Genomic DNA, 20,978 nt, shown 5'->3' with positions numbered 1-20,978 from the left:
CTGACCCAGAAATAGTACCTCAGGTTAAGAACTTTGCTTCAGGATGAGAACAGAAATTGTGGCAGCGGGAGGCCCCATTAGCTAAAGTGGTGCTTCAGGTTAAGAACAGTTTCAGGTTAAGAACGGACCTCCGTAACGAATTAAGTACTTAACCCAAGGTACCACTGCATAAAGTTCTGGTGACTTCTGCTTCAGTGTACAGTGGTACCTCGCAAGACGAATGCCTCGCAAGACAAAAAACTCGCTAGACGAAAGGGTTTTTTGTTTTTTGAGCTGCTTCGCAAGACGATTTTCCCTATGGGCTTGCTTCGCAAAACGGAAACGTCTTGCAAGTTTGTTTCCTTTTTCTTAACACCGTTAATACAGTTGCGACTTGACTTCGAGGAGCAACTCATAGAACGCGGTGTGGTAGCCTTTTTTGAGGTTTTTGAAGACTTTGGTGATTTTTGAAGCTTTTCCAAAACTTTTCCGAAACCGTGCTACGCAAGATGAAAAAATCGCAAGACAAAAAACTCGTGGAATGAATTAATTTCGTCTTGCGAGGCACCACTGTATCTGAAGAAGTGTGCATGCACACGAAAGCTCATACCAATAACAAACTTAGTTGGAAGGAATTTTTTTATTTTGTTTTGACTATGGCAGACCAACACGGCTTCCTACCTGTAATTTGTATACCGTCTTTCTATCTTACAATACCCAAGCTGAAGAAACAAAGAATGCACACCTTATAACAACCTAGGTAAAGAGACCCCAGACCGTTAGGTCCAGTAGTGGCCGACTCTGGGGTTGCGGCGCTCATCTTGCTTTACTGGCCGAGGGAGCCGACGTTTGTCCGCAGTTTTTCCTGGTCATGTGGCCAGCATGACTTAAGCCGCTTCTGGCGAACCAGAGCAGCGCACGGAAATGCCGTTTACCTTCCCGCCAGAGTGGTACCTATTTTTCTGCTTGCACTTTGATGTGCTTTTGAACTGCTAGGTTGGCAGGAGCAGGGACCGAGCAATGGGAGCTCACCCCGTCACGGGGATTCGAACTGCCTACCTTCTGATCGGCAAGCCCCAGGCTCAGTGGTTTAGACCACAGCGCCACCAAAAAAACCTAATGCAATACAAAAATGTGATAATAAAGCATAACTTTAAAATAAGCAACCTACATCAAATAAAGTTACATTCATCAATCACTAGAATACTATAGAATAATAATATTTTGATATTAAATATATAAAACGTTTTTATTCCCATAAGCATTTACTGGCCATTGGTGTTTATTTCATAAAATTTATACACTGCTTGATTGTAAAAAAACAAACAAACTCAAAGTGGTTTTAAAATGTTGACCATAAGTCGCACCTAGTTTTTAGAGGGGGAATTCAAGAAAAAAAATTAATTAAAGGAAGTGCTGAGCAGAACCTGTATGCATCCCAGGCTCTGCTCAGCGCTCCCTTTCACGAGCTGCACGGAATGTGTGTGCGGCGCTTGCAGGCTTTTCCCTGAGGAGGGAGAAGGGCAGCCCGTCTCCCTCCTCGGGAAAAAGCCCCCAAGAGCCACACACACACTCCGTGCGGCTCTTTAAAGGGAGCGCTGCTCTTGGGGGCCACCTCCTGCAAAAGCCAGGGATAGCCGCGCGAAGCCTTCGCAGGGCAGCAGGATGAAGGTTCCCCGCTGCCCTGTGAAGGCTTTGCGCCGCTAAGGCAGAAGCTAAAACAGCTAGAGGGAGCGCTGCACAGCACTCTCTCTAGCTGTTCTGGCTTCTGGGGTAGCCCGCGAAACCTCTGCAGGGCAGCGGGGAGCCTTCATCCTGCTGCCCTGCGGAGGCTTCGCGGGCTACCCCAGAGCTGCTCAGGAGCGTGGGGCATCTGCGCGCAGCCTGCCCGCTGCTCCCAGGGCTGACGGGGGAAGCCCGGGTTCCGCCCCCCCCCCCAGCCCCAGGGACCACACATTCGCTCCATAAGACGCACAGACATTTCCCCTTAGTTTTTAAGAGGAAAAAAGTGTGTCTTATGGAGCGAAAAATACAGTAACTCTGGAGAAAGGGATCCATGGGTGGCTGAAGATGGCTGGAGAAACAAAGTCTCTCTTGGGGAGCAGCCAGGTGTGTCTCTCGCACCTGGATTGTACATGTGCTGATTGCAGGTACTTGGCTCTGCCCCCTTTCCAGAGAGTGGCTTCACCATCACACAGGTGTGCTCTCGAATTCATATCTTGCACCAAGCTAAGCTACCTTCAGAATTGATTTCTCTATTTTCTGAAAATTCTATTTTTGAGTTTGTTGTTTGATTTTTAATAGTTACAGTATTAATATTTTTATCACTTGGGGGGCGGGGGGAGGAAGCCGTTAGGGCTGCTGTAGCTAAGAATGATGATGCCTCTTGCTAACGTTTTTGGATTCTTTCTTGCACTTTGTCACTTTTGTGTTCTTAAAATGCGGTTGGTGGAAGGTGTGGCCTTTGTCTCGTGGTAGGCACGTAGCCTTTGGCATTCATTCTAATGCCCACCTCATAAATATCAATCACTTAAGGTGCCATGGAGCAGTGATGGGAGACCTGTGCTGCTGTGTGGTTCCCAGCATTCCTCACCAGGCTGGCTGGGGCTGGTGGGAGTTGGGGGTCCAGCACCCATCTGGAAGGCCTCAGGTTCCCCTGTTGAAGCTCAGTGCTCAAATGAAGCAGAACATGCAAAAGAGAGAAGGTTGTAGCAATAGCAGGAAAACTGTAGGAGGCAGACCTGGGAGGTGCATTTGAAATAAATAGCTCCGCGACAGTTTCTAGTCATGCTTGGAGATGCAATTCTATCCATGGAAAGCTAAGAGGAGATGCAGCTTTGCTTCTATTTAACAGTTGAATAATTTCTCAAGACTGAAGGTATTTGAAATGGGTTAAATTAAAGTTGCACCTCATTTGCTTTTCCAGTTTCCATGTAACAAAAATAGGTGATTTTGAGAACCAATTTGATGCTCCGTCTCGCCCCTTTCCATTTTTTTTAATGTTGTTCTCCCCCCACACCCTGGCCCCTTCCTTTCCAGGCTTCTGGGTCCCTGCTAGGTGAGTTTTAGGGACTCTCCCTTCCTCTTCTCACAAGGACCACCTGCAGATCCCCTGCTGTGAAGCAGGTACACCTGAAGGGCCAGAGGTTCCCTATCCTTGTTTTTGTGCTGCTGCAAGGCAATAATATTTGGGAATACAATGACGACGACAACAACAACAATAATTTATTTATACACCGCCCATCTGGCTGGGTTTCCCCAGCCACTCTGGGCGGCTTCCAACAAAATATTAAAATACAGTGGTCTGTTAAACATTAAAAGCTTCCCTAAACAGGGCTGCCTTCAGATGTCTTCTAAAAGTCTGGTAGTTGTTTTTCTCTTTGAGATCTGGTGGGAGGGTGTTCCACAGGGTGGGTGCCACTAACCTCAATCTGTTAGCCGCCATCCATCCTCCAACCGCTTTCAGACACTCGCAGGACTTTCCAACTGCCTTCACTGGTTCTGATTTGAAAGAGAGGTAGAGCTGGGTATCATACTGATGAACACCCAGCCCAAACCCCCTGATGATCTCTCCCAGTGGCTGCATGTAGATGTTGAAAAGCATGGGGGAGAGGACAGAACCCTGAAGCACCCCACAAGTGAGGGCCCAGGGGTCTGAACACTCATCCCCCACCACCACTTTCTGAACACGAGCCACTGTATAACAGTGCCTCATCTCCCAGCTCCTATAGACGGTGCAGAAGGATGTTATGGTCGATGGTGTCAAAAGCCGCTGAGAGATCCAGCAGAACTAGGAAACAGCTCTCACCTTTGTCCCTAGCCCGCCGGAGATCATTGACCCATCATTCAGTCCCATGATGAGGCCTGAATCCCAACTGGAAGGGATCCAAATGGTCCTGCTTCTTCCTGGCGTGCCTGAAGTTGTTCAGCAACCACTCGCTCAATCACCTTGCCCAAGAGTGGAAGATTTGAGACTGGGCGATAGTTGGCCAAGTTGGCTGGGTTTAGAGATATCTTTTTTTATGAAGCGGTTTAATGACCGCCTCTTTCAGCAGGTCTGGGAAGGCTCCCTCACAGAGAGAAGCATTCACCACCCCGCAAAGCCCATCGCCCAGCCCTTCTCGGCTAGCTTTTATAAGCCAGGATGGGCAAGGATCAAGGAGACTGGTGGTTGGTTTCACTCATCCAAGCAGCCTGTCCACATCCTCGGAGGTAACAGATTGGAGTTGAACAGCTGAGCCTGCAGCATTTTGTCTTTCTTGGGATCCAAGGAGTGCAGCACTATCCAGAACAGGTTGGCTCCCATCCACCCACTAACAGTGCCTCAGCCTGGCTTGGATTGAGCTCCAGTTTATTGGCTCTTGCCAGACCTGCAGAGGTACAAAGCAGAAATAGTTCTGCATGTCATCAGCATATTGATGACATTGCAAAACAAATATTCAGGTGACCCCACTTAGCCGTTTCGTATAGATGTTAAGCGGCATGGGGAGTATGATCAGCTGCTGTAGAATTCCATATTGGAACATCCCCCACAAGCACCACTTTCATCCAAAAGTAATTAGAACCACTACAAAGTGGCCCCCCCACCCACAACCAAGGCAGCTGAGTTGATTCAGGAGTCCCAAGGCAACTTATATAAAAGAATGAAATCCATCTAATCTCTTCTAACAGAGCAATTAAATCCAGAGCAGCTGTCTGCCCTCTTTATTGTACTGGGCCCAACACTTTTCAGGCTGTGGGGAGCAGCTGCTTGTGCTGGGAAAGAGGAAGGTTTGTTACTGAATCTTAAGTTGCCTCCAGCCCCCCCTTCTAAAAAATCTCTTTGCTACAGTGCCCAGGGGACCTGTCATTTCTGCTCTGCTGGCTGGAGCAGCCCCTTGAGGAAAAGCTCTTTTGGAGGTGCCCAGAAAGCGACGTCTGATCCCAGTCGTTGCACCTTTGGATTCCTTGCAGTTCTGCAGAGGGTGCTGAGGAATAGCTCTTGGGGCGCCTGTAGTTGCAAGGGACTCTATCTTGCGACTCTTAGAGCACATGCTGTTTTGCTGAAAAGTTGCTGACCCCCCTATTGTGCAGCCTCGAGCAATCCGATCATCTCAGTGTCCAGTCTGAAATGGGAATAGCACTTATGAGGTCAAACAAGTTAGGTTCATAGAATTCTTCCCTTCCTTCCCCAGTTCTAAAAATGCCGCACTGCTATACAGTGGTACCTCGGGTTACAGACGCTTCAGGTTACAGACTCCGCTAACCCAGAAAAAGTACCTCAGGTGAAGAACTTTGCTTTAGGATGAGAGCAGAAATCAGGTGGTGGCAGCAGGAGGCCCCATTAGCTAAAGTGGTACCTCGGGTTAAGAACAGTTTCAGGTTAAGAACGGACCTCCAGAACGAATTAAGTTCTTAACCCGAGGTACCACTGTGTCTGGGATGGGGAACCTGGAGCCCTCTAGATGTTTTTGGCTTCCAAGTCCCAGCATGGCCAGCAGTCCAGGATGTTGGGAGTCCTAGTTCAGCGGCATCTGGACATCTCCCCCCCCCCCCCCGCAAGTGTCCCACACCCCTTTTCATTATAGCCATGCCTTTATAATGATATCCTCCGTGCGTCACTTCACTACCACCCGTGACATGGCATTTGTGAAACTGAAATCTGTATCTTAAGCACATTCCACTGAGCTCTCTTCATGTGGCAAATGGAATTTATTTCCAAGCCGCCTGCATGGGTGTTTGAAATGTGAAAACAGTTATCAGAAAGGTTGGCTGTGCATGTGATATCCCCTAGAAATGTGGCAGTGGGTTGGTGCTTTCTGTTCCCGTTAATCGATAGGGTCTTCATGACGCCCTTTCTTCTGTGGCAATCCGTACTCTGCCTTCTGCAGTAGCGTTTTCAACTCTGGAGCTGATGGCATTAAGAGTGTGCAAATAGAAGCAGTGCTTATCATTCTAATACCCACAAAAATGTGAAAAGCATTTTTAAGAGCCTTTTGGGGAAATGGCTCCATTGACGGGCAGCAGGCCAACAACTGCCCCATGGTGTGATTTTTTTTTTTTTTTGCTGGCTGGCTGGCATCCTTGGCAACCTGTTCGAGTGCTCAGGGATAGTTTTCCAGGAATCTGTGGCCAACTGTTGATTTTCCCTCCCCTTGCCAGAATAACCCTGCAAGGGCAGCCGAATGCAGACTCGCTAAATTTGACTGATGTTTTTATAACAGTGTTCTGATCCATTTATTTGCGCAGGGCCCGGAGTTTCATGCTCCAACAAGCTTATTCTTCATCTGACAATTCAGTGGGAAGCCAAAAAGCAGTTAAAGCATTAGCCGGAGTCATTACAGAGGGACATTCTCATTTAAGGGAGGTTCAGCTAGATTGATTTCCTCAGAGTCTAGCAGTTGGAGATGTCTTGGGAGCAGCTTCTGTTGGTAACCTTGCTGTTCCTTCGGCTGCAATCACACTCGTGAAGATGCTTTATCTTCTTCACAGCAGTGGCAGCGGCTGGGAGTAGATGGGTGCGAGTCTGCTGCTTTTAGAGTATAATGGGAAGCGCTCACCCTGTGTGGTTCCTTTTGCATAGGCTTGTTGGGGCGATATCTTCTTTGCGTCAGAATCATAGAGTTGTACAGTTGGAGGAGACCCCAAAGGATTGTCTAGTCCAGGGGTCTGCAATGCAGGAATCACAGCTAAAGATTCCCTGACAGATGGCCACCCAACCTCTCTTTAAAAACCTTCAATGAAGGAGAGTCCACCACCTCCCAAGGGAGTCCATTCCACTGTCTAACACAGTGTTTCTCAACCTTGGGTCCCCAGATGTTTTTGGACTATGACTCCCATCATCCCTGAGCTCTGCTCTTGCTAGCTAGGGATGATGGGAGTTGTAGGCCAAAAACATCTGGGGACCCAAAGTTGAGAAAGGCTGGTCTAACAGCTCTTAACTATCATTAAATTCTTCCTAATGTTTAGTCCAGTTTCCTTTCTTGTACAGCTTGAATCCCATGGTTTGAGCCCTACCCTCCAAAGCAGGAGAAAACAAACTTACTCTATCTTTCATGCGACAGCCCTTGAGATATTTGAAGATGGATATATCATGCCACCTCTCAGTCTTCTCCTCTCCAGGCTAAACATGCCCAACTACCTCAGCCGAAAAACCCTTGCACCTTCCTTTTTTAAAAAAAAAATATATATATATTTATTAAAGTTTAACAATTACAAAAAAGAGAAAAACAAACAAAAAAAGTTACAATATTTCAAAAATAAAAAATACAATAAAAAAACAAAAAACCCAACAATACAACAATACAACAATTCAATGAAAAAGAAAAAAACAAGAACATTAAACAACAGAAACATTTAAAAAGAGGGGGGGGGGAATCCAGTATTTTCATATCTTTATCTTCCCTTTACTTATTTCATTGACTTCCTCACACCTCCCTTTTTTGTATTCTAGTTCAATTAGTTGTTTCAGCAAGTCCTTTCCCTCTTTCTCAAATTTAGTTCCATAATTTATCTTAACGCAATTTACCCTTAGATTTTACACCTTGACCCATTATCAATCTATTCTTACTTAATTCTTTATACCGTTTCTACTAAAGTCATATAATTTCTTAACAGCATCCTTCTAACATTCATTAATTTTACAATATTTCTGTAGATATACTTTAAATTTTTTCCAATCTTCTTCCACCGACTCTTCTCCCTGGTCTCGGACTCTGCCAGTCATTTCCGCCAACTCCATGTAGTCCATCAGCTTCATCTGCCACTCTTCCCGGGTGGGTAGATCTTGTGTCTTCCAGTACTTTGCAATAAGTATTCTTGCTGCTGTTGTGGCATACATAAAGAAAGTTCTGTCCTTCTTTGGCACCAATTGGCCGACCATGCCCAGGAGAAAGGCCTCTGGTTTCTTCAGGAAGGTATATTTAAATACCTTTTTCATTTCATTATAGAACATCTCCCAGAATACCTTAGTCCTTGGGCATGTCCACCAAAGGTGAAAGAAAGTACCTTCAGTCTCCTTACATTTCCAACATTTATTATCAGGCAAGTGGTAGATTTTTGCAAGCTTGACTGGTGTTATGTACCACCTATAGATCATTTTCATTAAATTCTCCTTTAAGGCATTACATGCCGTGAATTTCATACCAGTGGTCCATAACTGTTCCCAGTCAGCCATCATAATATTATGTCCAACATCCTGTGCCCATTTAATCATAGCGGATTTCACCGTTTCATCTTGAGTATTCCATTTCAACAGCAAGTTATACATTCTTGACAGATTCTTAACTTTGGAGTCTAACAATTCTATTTCCAATTTTGATTTTTCCACTTGGAAGCCTATTTTTTTGTCCAAATTATATGCCTCCATTATTTGATAATAATGGAGCCAGTCTCGCACACTATTTTTTAGTTTTTCAACTAAAGCAATTTTAGTCTGTCTCCCTCTTGTTCCAAAAATTTCACAATACTTTGGCCATTTGGCCTCCATATTGAGTTTTTTCTGAGCCTTTGCTTCCATTGGTGACAACCATCTTGGGGTTTTGTTTTCTAACAAATCCTTATATCTTACCCATACATTAAACAGTGCTTTTCTAAAAATATGGTTTTTGAACGCTTTATGTGCTTTAACCTTATCATACCACAAATATGCATGCCAACCAAATACATTATTGAAACCTTCCAAATCCAACACATCCGTGTTTTCAAGAAGCATCCATTCTTGAAACCCTTGCACCTTCCTGATGTTCTGGACTGCAGCTCCCACCAGCTGCAGCATGATGTGGCCACACTGGCTGGGACTGATGGGAGTGTTAGTTCAAAACATCTGGGTGGCGCCAGGTAGGCAAAGGATGCTTTAGGGCAGGGGTCAGCATACTTTTTCAGCAGGGGGCCGGTCCACTGTCCCTCAGACCTTGTGGGGGGCCAGACTATATTTTGAAGGGGGGGGGGGAATGAATGAATTCCTATGCCCCACAAATAACCCGGAGATGCATTTTAAATAAAAGCACACATTCCACTCATGTAAAAACACCAGGCAGGCCCCACAAATAACACAGAGGTGCATTTTAAATAAAATCACACATTCTACTCATGTAAAAACACGCTGATTCCCAGACCATCCACGGGCCGGATTTAGAAGGCTATTGGGCTGGATTCGGCCCCTGGGCCTTAGTTTGCCTACCCATGCTTTAGAGTTTCCCTCTAGGAACTGCAAGGACACTTCTCAATTCCCGACAGCTTCACCTCTGAGTATACTTTGGATTTCCTGGAAACATTTCTGAATTGCCTTTCTCTGGCTGATCTTTGCCACAATCCCTTTTCCCTCTGTGCAGTGCTTGGATCTTCACAGGTTCCTGATATAATTCCCTCTCCCCACCGTCTCCGCGCCCCCAACCTGACTCCTGTACATTCCACACATTGTACAAATTCTTCATCTTGCTTCTAATCCCAAGTGAAAACATTCATTTTTCTCCTGTCGTTGTCTCTCCAGTTTTCATGGGTTTCGTTATTATTTATTACCCTCTTATTTAATTCTAAGTATTTTTGATGCAATTTGCATGTGGCACAGAAGACATTAGAAAATGTAATGCTGCGCTGTATTTCATCGAGCTCCGCTTGTTTCAACAGCTCGTCTGGAAAAGAAGATTGATTTTGCTCATATTTTTTCTTCCCGGTTTTAGAAATGAAAGGCTCCCGCAGTGAAAGGAAAGGGGGGCCTGCATCTATTCAGGCATATTTCAAATCCCTGCAACATTCCCCCCCCTTCTTCTTTCCCCCCACCCAAGCTCCACATTTCCCAGTGAGATGAGGCTTCTGCAAGCAGGGTTGGGGAAAATAAACATTCATTTCCTTATTTGTTTGCCTGTTTTCAAAGCATAGTCTGGGTATTACTTAGGAGTCAGCCTCTGTCCATTTTTCCTCTCCCTTCCGCTTCTCAGACCCCCCTCAGGCGTTGGCCTGCGCTGCGCTTGGGTGACCAGCCTGCCGCTTTCAATGAAATGGCCCCATCACATCAGAACACTGTCATTCATTCATCCCCGGGGAGTTGTGTGAGGCTTGGTTTACTTGCCTGTTGTCTGGTGATATCCCTTCTGGGGATGCATCCTGTTCACTCCCACTTGGTGCTGGTGCCACGCATGACCTGTGGGGATTACGGAGGCTGAGTCTGTGAGCAGGGAGGCTTGCGGCCACCTTCTTCCTACCAGACTCGCAATATATTTGATGATTATAGAGAGATGTGAAAACATCCCTGAAGGAAGATGGTCTAAGGCAGAGGTGGTTCTCAAAAGGGTGTGGCATCAGAGGATGGTAAGGGTGGCAGGAAGATTCAAGGACAATCAAATAAACATTTACACAGCTCTGTGTAGTATAGTGCAGTATAGTATTAAAATATCATTGTTATTATTTTGTAGAGTATAGATAGGTGCCTTTTCAAAATGAGAGCAAGAGCATCAGGTGATACCAAGCACAATCCTAGTTGTGTTTTCCAATGCATTTCTTACCAATAAAAAATTCGGTGTGGCGCGAGCAAATTTATGTTCTGAAAGTGTGGCCCAGAGGAAAAAAGTTTGAGGACGACTGGTCTAAGGTTTGGATTCTCCCCCTTCTTGTAAGATCCGCACTTATTTACTTATTTAGAGGAACAAATGTTTTTGAAGTGGGGTGCAATAGAAAACAGGGTTTTTATGTGCGCATGCCCTTCGGATGCTGCTGCCACCGCTTGTCTTGCATTTGGATGGCAAGGCCCCCTGGAGGGCTGAGTCACATGGATCAGCTTGCGCCCAGGCCTCCACGTGGGGAAGCTTCAGCACCGCCTCCATGGACTTCCTTCGGCCTTGCATTCATTCCTCCTCCGATGCCATTGAAAGAGTTATTTGAAAACAAAGACTCTGGGCTATCTGTGTTGAGGCAATTGTTGAACACATTATCTTAAAGCGGCAGTTAATGGCGTGCATGCCCTTGTTTCCTCTGTTTTTCCGCGCTTGAGGCAATGTTGGGCTGCGTTGAGTGTGCTTATGATCTTTATTCCACGGAGTCAAGGGAAAAGATGGTGATTTGTTTGCACCCTCCGGACCGGAGGACAGAATGCTGTGTCTGCAGCGCTGTCAGCAGCTGGCGGTGAGCTATTTGTTGGCACCAGGTGTGGGTCAGGGGAGGAGCCATGCGTGGTTTTGCTGACATTGCCAGCAGCCCGATTAAAGGGAAGCCAGCTTTGTATTGTTGTGTTCCCAGTCTGAGGCCAGTTAATTCTGTTGCAGAGGCTTGGAGAGTTTGCTTCCAGGTGTAATGTGTTTGCTCCAGGCAAGGCTTTTGGTCCCGACATGGAAATGGATTGGTGGTTGTGCAGAAGTGCCATTTGGACGGCTCCCTTGGCCCTTCGTGATTGGGTTGCCGAGGTCCTTAGGAACACGGCTCCCCCCTTTTCTGAGCCAGCTTGACTAATTGCTTTCCCATTTTGATTGTCCTGGATTTCTCTTCTCTAAACATTTAATCTATGCTGTGCTCCATCAAATAGCGGCTCTGCCTTCGTGCCAGGTTTGGCTTGGGCGACGCTGGGCACCGTGCCTCTTAATTCGGCACCAAACATTTGGTCAGGGGAGGGAGGGAAGGAGGGCCCCGCCTGCAACAATTGCACTGAGTACAGCACCTGTCAGTTTGCAAAGAGCTCAGGAACCCATAAACTTTTACACAGCGCAGCAAAACAGTTGCAGATGGCCTAAACTGATGATTAAATATTGCTGCTGTTTTGCCCAGAAAGGCTGTGCCCATACCCCATGTGTCTGGTTTCTGATTACTTCGGGTAATTAAGGGGTCGCAGCCAAGTCCGGCTATTTCCAAGTGTTCCTCTTCCAATCCATCTCGGGAGAGCAGAGGGGAAAGCAATTGTCACGATTGCCAAAAGCTGATTTGTGCTGCTGCAGTCAGTCAATTCCCAGTTGCCACTTTTGGGCCTCGGAACAGAATGCCTGCGTGATGCTTGAGGACAGCTGAGAGAGGCAAGACAAGGATGGATCGTGGGCTCTGCCTGCTGCCGGCGGCGGTGCAAAAGCGATTGAGATTGCTCTGGTAGGCAACAGGCTATAAATCTGCCTGTAGCGAGCCCACCAGATGCCAGGGGCAGCCAGTTTGACAAGACGCAGCCTTCTTGCAAGCCCCTTCCCGTGTTCCCCACAGCCTTCCTGTGTTCCCCACAGTTGAGAGGCCATTTTCTAGTGGGATTCCGTGGGAGAGTCTTGCCCTGGCTCACTCCTCAAAGAGCCACCCAGGAGATGAGGAGAGGGGCCTGGGCAGTGGAAAGCTCAGCCACTTGCTTTGCCTGAACTTGCAAAGTTCTAAAACATGCCAGAACTGATTTTTTAAATTCAGTTTTCATTCCCTCGAATAGCAGACTCTTTGTTCATGTGTTGATGGACTTGGAGGCCCAGTGGAACCACAAGAAAAAAATAGGGAGATTTCAGAATGGTAGGGTGAACCCCAGGGGATGCAGAGATATAAAAAGGGCACCCCCACAAAGAACAAAATGTTGACCTATAAATCCTTAACGGACTGCAGTAACTCAAGGACCCCCCCCCCACTTACCCCAACTCTTTGATCCTCATCTGGGGCCCTTCCTTGTGTTCTTCCTCCATGAGAGGTCTGGACGACGGTGACATGAGGATGGGCCTTGTCTGTAGTGGCTCCCCACTGGTGGGATGCTCTCCCCAGGGAGGCTTACCTGGAGCCTTCACTGCATATTGTTAGGTGCCTGGAAAAAACGTTCCTCTTCTAGACCTTTGACCAATGAAATAATCTCTAGCCTTTTAAATGTATCCGTGGGAGGCGGGTTGTTGTTACGTTATGCATTTTATGTTTTGTACTGTAAACTGGCCACCTTGCGATCTTTGGATGATGAAAGGGGTGTGTGTGTGTAACTGTATACATTTAATTAATAGGAATCATAAATAAAAAATCCCATGGAGGGCTGAGCATGCTCAGTGGCCTCCAGAAGCCACAGAACATTGAGTGCTGGCTAGGAGATAAAAATGGACGACTAGGGACAGGTGTGAACTAACCAGCTTGAGACCCTGACAGAGTTACAGCCGGGAGTGTCCTGCAGGATTATTAGCCGCAATATTTTGTTGCGGTTCCTGCTTTAGTATGCCAGGAATCCATAGATCTGCTCTGTATTTTAATTTCCTATTGTCTGTGTTCATCCTGGCAGCAGTGGTCTAGATCTTTTCCTGAACACCAATGTTTTTTTTAAAAACATTTCCATCAGCTGTGGGCTTTCATGAACGGTTCTAGTCTGTGGGTTATATAGCGACTCTGAGAAACGTTCAGCTTAGTTGAGGCTCACCCTCCTAACCTGTAAAAGGGCCAACTTGCAATTGTGTGTTTTTCCCCACTGGAAATGAGCGGTGCTGGAATAGGATCCGGTGGCTCTTGCAGCCGAAGGCATTTCTTGAGAGGGCTGCTGTCAAAAGCTCTCTTTTTGCTGTCTTGGCAAATAAAACAAGAATGGCGCACACATACTCTCACACACCCCTTCAGCAAAATGCCACGCAGGGAAATCTTGAGAGTCGCCTGGTTCTTTAATCTGTTTCACATTCCGCAAAGTGGATGCTTGTCTGCTTTCTCATGTCTCCGGAGGCAACAGGAAAAGCGGTCTTGACAGGCTTTGATGTGGAGCGTCTGATCTGTAGGAATTCTGGTGCTGCTCCTCTCCAACTCTGCCAGTCTGCTTATTGCCTCCATTATGGCCCAGATGGCCAAAGCAGAACTTCCAAGCAGTGCTGGGTGTACCAAAAGCGGCTGCTCCTGCATCTCCGTGGCTTGGGGGGGGCAGTTTGCTCCTTCTGCATCGGCACTTGCTCCCTTGTTATGCCTCCTTGCGTTGCTTTCCAAAATGGAACAAATGGGAAGATGGTGTAAGGAGGGACCACTTTTTTCAGCTGACAGTCTCACCTTCTCCTGTAGCTCCAAGGTTTGTCGGAAAGTTTGGGGTTGCTGTGCTTGCCAGAAGACAATGGAACAGTTACGCGGTAAACGCAGTATGCCAAAGTGGAGAACCCTCATTGCGAAATGCCCTGGCCAGCATCCTGGCGGAGGGGCTCCTAGCTGCTTATACCATCTCAGCATCTAAGGTTAATCCTGGATCCAGGAGTAGCCTCGAGCCCTTCCAAATAGTTTGTGTCTCTTTACCAGATTAGTAGAATTTGCAACCGGCAGCATCCATCTGGTTTGGTCAGGATTATGCAATTTATACTCATATTACACTGCCTACCAGCAAAGCAATAATAAAAAAAAATAAAGTCAATAAAACCCTTGTTGGCAATTACAAAATACCTCCTGAGATGTGTGCAAACCTGGCGGCCACCTACAAGAAACGTCCGACCTCTGTAATCGCCGACAAGGGTTTTGCCACCAAGTACTAAGTCATCTTTTGCAAAGGGATCAAATACTTATTTCACTCATTATAATGCACATCGATCTCTGACTTTTGTCTTCTGGGTTTCCGGGGTTTTTCCTGTTGTTATTCTGTCTCTCGCAGCTACAATAAACCTACCATTAAAATTATGGACTGGTCATTTCTTTGTCAGAGGGCAAACAAGCAAATTTAGCAGGGAATCAAATACTCCCCCCCCCTCACTGTATTATCTTGAATTGTGCTTATGGGGCAGTGGGGAGCCATTGCAGGCCCCAGGGCACCTTGAGGCTTTTGGCCCACTCTTTTTGCGCCAGCCTGCCCTCATTATGGAGAATGGGCAGGTTCATCCCTTTGGAGTTTATGGCGGTGAGAATCCTAGTCTCTCCACGCAGAGCTGTATGCATGCAGTTTCTTTTCTCTGTGCTCACTTGTTAGCTAGTATGAAATGTACCCTTTAGAAATGCCCATGAATTTTCCTCTGCAAGGCAGCTTAATTTCCTAAAACGAAAGGGGGGGGGGGAGTGTTTAGCTCTTGCTCTGCCTGACACTGCTTATTGCTTTTGAGATGCACTAGAGAAAAGCAGGATTGAAAGCAGGCTGGCTTAACACAGGTGTTAGAAAAAAGATTAAGAGGTTGGAAAGATATCGCTGGAGATTTGAGGCTCGCTTCCTGAAGTCTCTCTAAATTGACAGCTAATAGGTAGTTCTTCTTGATGGCTCTTTCCAGCTATATTCAACCGGCGGAGATCCACGCACAAAGGGAGCCCTTTCACTTCCAAAGATTCATTTCACATTTCTTTTAACAAATGATTTCTGAGCTCCACGGTAACAAGGTTATTTTGCTTTTGCACCATGCAAAGCAGGCACTTTGCTTTTATTAAGCAGGCTTTATTAATTCATTTCCAGATTCTTCTCCCCCTCCCCTTCTCTCTCCCCCCCCCCCCCCCCCGGCTTCCTATTCTCCATTTCCAATCACACCAAGTTGCTGATGAAGGCCTGCCAGTCGCTAGAGCTTAGCTCCTCAATTCACTCTTCTACTGGAAGGAGCTAGGGAAGGAGGCCTTCTCCGGAAAGAACTGACTCGGGAAGCCAGTGCTGCTGTCAACAGGCCCTTGTCTGGTCACCTGCGCCAAGTTGCAGCTGCAGCAGATCAGCCAGAGAAGCATTTGCGAGGCTTCCAAAAAGCTTGCTTTTTTTCAAAAAGCCATTGAAATGCCACAATATGTATGGATATGTTCTGTGTGGATGCTGTGGCTAGGAGAGCACAACCCTTTCCTGGACATCCGCTCCCAACTAAAAAATTGGGTGGATGTCCCAGGCCCTCACAAAATTGCCCGTCACTAATAGCATGCGGGGTGCTTTAAAAGTTTTATTAATTAGAAATGTATGGAACTTCTTGCGGGGGGCGAGGAACAATCTGTGAAATGGGTTTCCAGAAGAACCTCAGCCTGATGGTCAGGATGAAAGCGCTCTTCCTTCTCTTTTTGAGGCTATGAAAAGGAGGATCCCAAAGTCTGCCCCCCCCCCAATGATCTCTCATAGCAACCAGCTGGGTGCTTTTGGGAGGCCAGACAGAGAAATAGCATCTTTCCCCTCTTGTTCCTCCCCAACGTTCCCTGGCATTCAGAGGTGTATTGCCCTTGAATATGGAAGGTTTGTTCTTTGAGACAGTTTTGGTGACCTGATCACTCATCTCCCTGTTGCAGTATTGATGGCTGTTTTACTTTGACATGGTTTGGCTTCCTGTTGGTGATCATTTGATACTTCCTTGACCTGGTCCCATCCAGAAGTTTCAGATTGCAACTTCCATCACTGCCGCCCACATCACTCCCAACCGGCACGGCTGTATGTTGCTGAGTCTGATGGTAGTTGTAGGTCAAAACATCTGGAGGGCACTAGGTTGGGGAAGGTTGTCGTAGAGAGACTCCTCCCATGCGCCTTGGGATCTGCGCATCATAGTTTTTGTCTAGGGATCCAGTGACGTTCGGGAGCCAGAGGGTTGGCAGCATTAATAATTACACTCGAGGCACTTTCATAATTTATCCTAATGACTCCGTTACTGCATATTAGAGGAGATTTCTCCCCCCGCCTTCCCCAATTGAGGTCGAAGCAGATCATAACTGCCGATAACGACATCGATTGCAGGCTCGGAGGAAATGGAGTTGGCTTTGTAGTGGAGTTTTAATTTAGCAATTGTTCTGGTGATGTAGCCCTCTTCTATGGTACATTACTTTGCGTCCAACCAAACGGTGTGCTCCCCTAGCCCCTCATTACGGCTGCAGTCTCATTGCTTTTTAATTAAAAAAAAATGGAGGGAGAAAAACAAGAACCGGCAGCCTTAGATTGCACGCTGCCTTGATGGGCAGAGTCGAAAGCAGACGCTTGTAGCCATTTCAGAACTTTCAACTTGCAATTTCAAGCTGGGTGCGAGAGCGGTTCCTTCTCAAGGAAACGGAGCTTAGCGGGGCATCTTTCCTGCCAGAATGCTTTTTCGCCCCTTAAGTGGAGCTGAGTGAGGGCGGAATTACATGTTGCTTCCATTAAGTGCTTATTTCCAGACTTCTGTTTGCCCAAGTAAAGTGCATGCAGGGAAAGAGGGGCATTTAACTGGCAGCAGGAGGTGCTTGCTTGACCTTTCCTACACCTTCCTATTTTTGCTGCTAAGCCCCTCCTCCCGCCCACAAAGACCTTTTGCTCTCCAGCTGGACCCTTCCCCTCTTTTCTCATTCCAAGGCAAATGCCAGGTTTGCTTTGTAACGCTAGACTAATGTGCACCTCCAGTCTTGGCACACCTCCTTTTTGGGCACCGTAAGCTGAACCGCGTCTGTTTTCCTTGTGGGCCGATAGCGTCTCTAATCACGAAGGCAGTGCTGGGTTGCAAACAGTGCTTCTCCACAGCACTTCCAAACAGCTGTGGTTTCTGGGACTGAATGTGGGGTGTTTCCCCCCCTTCAGCTGCAGTGTAATGTGCCTTGATCAGCTCTGCTTCATGCCAATCCCTGCCACTGAAAGGGTCTGGTGCAGGGGTCAGCAAATTTTTTCAACACGGGGCCCGGTCCGCTGTTCCTCAGACCTTGACTATATTTTGAAGGAAGAAAATATATTTATTTCCTGCATAGCTCAGTTGGTTAGAGCCTGGTGCTGATAACGCCAAGGTTGCAGGTTCGATCCCTGCATGGGGCAGCTGCATATTCCTGCATTGCAGGGGGTTGGACTAGATGATCCCCAGGGTCCCTTCCAACTCTACAGCTCTATGATTCTATCAGAATTCCTATGCCCCACAAATAACCCAGAGATGCATTTTAAATAAAAGCACACATTCTACTCATGTAAAAACACGCTGATTCCCGGACCATCCATGGGCCGGATTTAGAAGGTGATTGGGCCAGATCCATGGTCTAGTGCAAGGGCAGCTCATGTGAGAGTGGAGGAGAGAGTGGGATCAGCATTTCATCATCATCATCATCATCCTTGTTTGTTTGTGCACTGCCTTTCCATACAAAATTAAAAAATTCCTTCCAGTAGCACTTTAGAGACCAACTAAGTTTGCTATTGGTATTAACATTCGTGTGCATGCACGCGAAAGCTCATACCAATAACAAACTTAGTTGCTCTCCAAGGTGCTACTGGAAGGAATTTTTAAATTTTGTTTAGACTACGGCAGACCAACAGGGCTACCTACCTGTAACTGCCTTTCCATAGTTAAACCACACTCGATGTGAAAAAATACATAATTACAAAAATTTAACGAAAGTAATCATAAGCAGTAAATAAAATGTCTCAATAAGCGCTCAGTAAAAAGTCACATTCTCCATATGTCATGTTAAGGCCTAACAATAGAGATGCAAGAAATCAGTACCAATAGCAGCAAAAGGTGAGCACCTCCAAAATTAATTCTTGACTCCAGCCAAAAACCCCTGAATGAAACCCCACCCCAAGAGTCTCTGGGCACCGTGAGCCAGGAGGTCCTGTGAGACGCACAGCAAAGATGGTCTCTGGCCTGTTCAGCAGCTTCATCCTTTGTAGCTGGATTGCCCAGGCAACTCGACTTGCCCTACATCCCGATGGAAGATTCTGAACAAGTGGGGGGAGAGCTTTGTGTCTCAGTTCCACTTGATTCCCCATCCCAGCAATTCCCACCTCTACCTGTATGGTAGCATTGGAGCTGCAGCTGGTGCTTTTGTCGGTTACTTTTTAAATGACTGCTACAAATGTTCCCATACATTTGATTGTAATGACATTGCAGCAATATATAAATACATTTAAACGTGAAGTAAACATTAAGAAATCTGGGTGCCTGCTTACTAGAGGGAGGATCTCTTGTATGTATCTGGACTTTATAAAGCGTGCCAATGTGTCACGAGCAACCCTTAAAAGAAATAACCATTTGTTTTTATTATTTTTGCCTGTGTGAGGGAAAGGGATGGAAGTGGGTTCTCTTAGATTATTATTTTTTCCCCCTGTCCGCAGCCGAACAGAGGGACAAAACGGCCTCGTGAAGATGAGGAAGATGATCTCAAAGTGCGGCACAAGCAGGGCGGTGCACGGGAGCGTGGCCGTCACCGGGAAGAGGAGGCACCTGTGACGGAGGAGACGGAGGACGAGAGGAAGAAGGTCCTTCATATCATTGAGAAGGGCGAGGAGGAAGAGGAAGAGGTATTTTTCTCATGAGGAGGCTGTGCTGCCCCTCTGCCCCTCTTTCTCTGGAAAGCAAAGGCATGTGAATTCAGTGTACAATGGTTTGTGGTCTGCAGCAGCATGGGATGAATTTCCATGAAAGCTGGACGGGATCATTTTGTAGAATCAGAGAACTGTAGAGTTGCAAGGAACCCCAATGCAGGAATTTGTGCCCTTCAGTTTTCAGCTTAGTAAATACCCACTTTTTCCGCAGATGTTGAATTTCCTCTTTGGTTGAACAGCGTTTTGTGCATATGTGGAGGAGATAAGATTTGAGTTGCACCCCTTCCTTCTGGACCCACAAGTGTACTTCTTCCTCTCCTCTTCTCCCCCCCACCACCCCCGCAGCAGGAGCAAGATATTCCATGGGGCTTGGGAGCTGATCCCACTCTATTTGTGTAGCAGTTAATAGGCTTGGGTGATCCAAACACTCATGGAGGCCTGCCCTTTCTGTTGAAGGTTTGGCAGGGGACAGAATGAGGCTTGGGGGTTGAGGAGAGACATTTAGCAAGCTTGCTTCTGTGTAAGGGTTGTAAAGGGAGGTGGGGAGACTGCACAACTTAGAACCAATTCACAGCTGTTGGATTGTGAGAGCTGAGGAAATCATGCAGTCTCGTACGATGAGTTAATTTGTGTGTTTGGCCAGGAGGAACCTCTGGACGAAAGCTCCGTGAAGAAGATGATCCTCACTTTTGAGAAGAGGTCTTACAAGAACCAGGAACTTCGGATCAAGTTCCCTGATAACCCAGAGAAGTAAGTCTTGTAATGATTTGGCTTTTTTCCCCTTTTCTTTTTTTTGCTTCGTCCAACATACTCAGGTTACTAACTCGAGTTCCCTGTTAACAAAAGGTCTGGCCAAGAGAGACTTCAGCTGGTGGATAAATCTTTGTTGCTTTTTAATGCAGAGAAACCTATTTTGCAGAATGAGAGCTGGGCACTCACAGGCTTTTAACTGAGACCTCTTTATAGTTTGGAAATAAGCCTTCAAAGTCAGGCGGCTCCTTGGTTCAGAAACAAAGCTCTCAGCAATTTCTCGCGGATCCAGTGGCTTGTGAATTCGATAGGTCAGCTTCTGTTCTTGCACATGATCTGGCAAGCTGTTATTCAGTGCAAATCTGTACAGCGAGGCTCTGCCCTGCTGTCGCTTGGTGTCAAGAAAACAGACCTGACCAGAGGGATGTGCTTTGCTTTACATTCTCATCATGCCAGATATAGCTCAGAAACAGCATTTGAAAGTAGCAGGAGGGGCTTCACTGAAGCTCAAGTAGCAGTTAAGAAAGCTATATAAGGCAGAAAGTGGCATGAGCTAGTACAGAAACCGGCTGAGCATTGGGGCAAAACACTATGGCTTCATTTTGAAGTATTGGTAGTTAGACAGATGGCTATACAACCTCTGCTTAAAAACCTCCAAGGAAGGAGAGCCCACCACCTTCCCAGGGAGTCCGTTCCACTGTTGGAACAGCTCTTACCATCAGGAATTTCTTCCTAAGGTTTAGTCAGAATCTCCTTTCCTGTATGTAATTTGAATCCAGTGGATTGGGTACCGAAAACCAGCTTGCTCCTTCTTCCTCCTTGAACGCTTTTGAGCTCATGCTTGCTTACAGCTCAGTTTTCTCTCTGTCCACCTCCTCTCAGTCAATTATTCTTTTATTTCCCCTTTAAAGAATTCATGTAGTGTTTCTGAGCTTTCAAAGATCTCTGCCTACTCAATATCTTCTTGTAATCCTAAAACAACCTTAAATGGCAAGTCAGTTATTATCACCCCCATATTACAGATGGGGAAACTGAGGCTGCAAGAGCTGTTTCCCCAAGGCCACCTACCTAGTGACATAGCAGAGGTGAGATTTGAATCTGGGATTTCCTGATTTGCAGCCCAGTCTCTTGCCCCTTAGACGCCCCAACATCTCCTGGGCTCCAGGGTCCATGTCTTTTTGCA

The 20,978-nt window shown here is 46.6% G+C and overlaps 1 protein-coding gene and 1 non-coding gene across 3 annotated transcripts in view; both read left to right on the top strand.

Annotated features, from left to right (window-relative positions):
• CTNNBL1 (catenin beta like 1) overlaps positions 1-20,978 on the top strand; it is an 86,430-nt gene that overhangs the window by 1,631 nt on the left and 63,821 nt on the right. The window contains exons 2-3 of one of the 2 annotated variants that reach the window (XM_077929481.1): positions 18,836-19,021; positions 19,692-19,795. In XM_077929481.1, the coding sequence (XP_077785607.1) occupies positions 18,836-19,021; positions 19,692-19,795 (290 nt within the window). Of the gene's footprint in view, positions 1-18,835; positions 19,022-19,688; positions 19,796-20,978 lie in introns of both variants that reach the window. The other variant, XM_077929480.1, reaches the window with a different exon arrangement.
• Positions 17,479-17,551, top strand: TRNAI-GAU (transfer RNA isoleucine (anticodon GAU)). Its single transcript has one exon. It is a non-coding gene; the product is annotated as a tRNA-Ile (tRNA).

Source organism: Podarcis muralis, chromosome 5 (genome assembly GCF_964188315.1).
Source record: "Podarcis muralis chromosome 5, rPodMur119.hap1.1, whole genome shotgun sequence".
Lineage (NCBI taxonomy): Eukaryota > Metazoa > Chordata > Lepidosauria > Squamata > Lacertidae > Podarcis > Podarcis muralis.
This window is presented reverse-complemented; position numbering and strand designations above follow the sequence as displayed.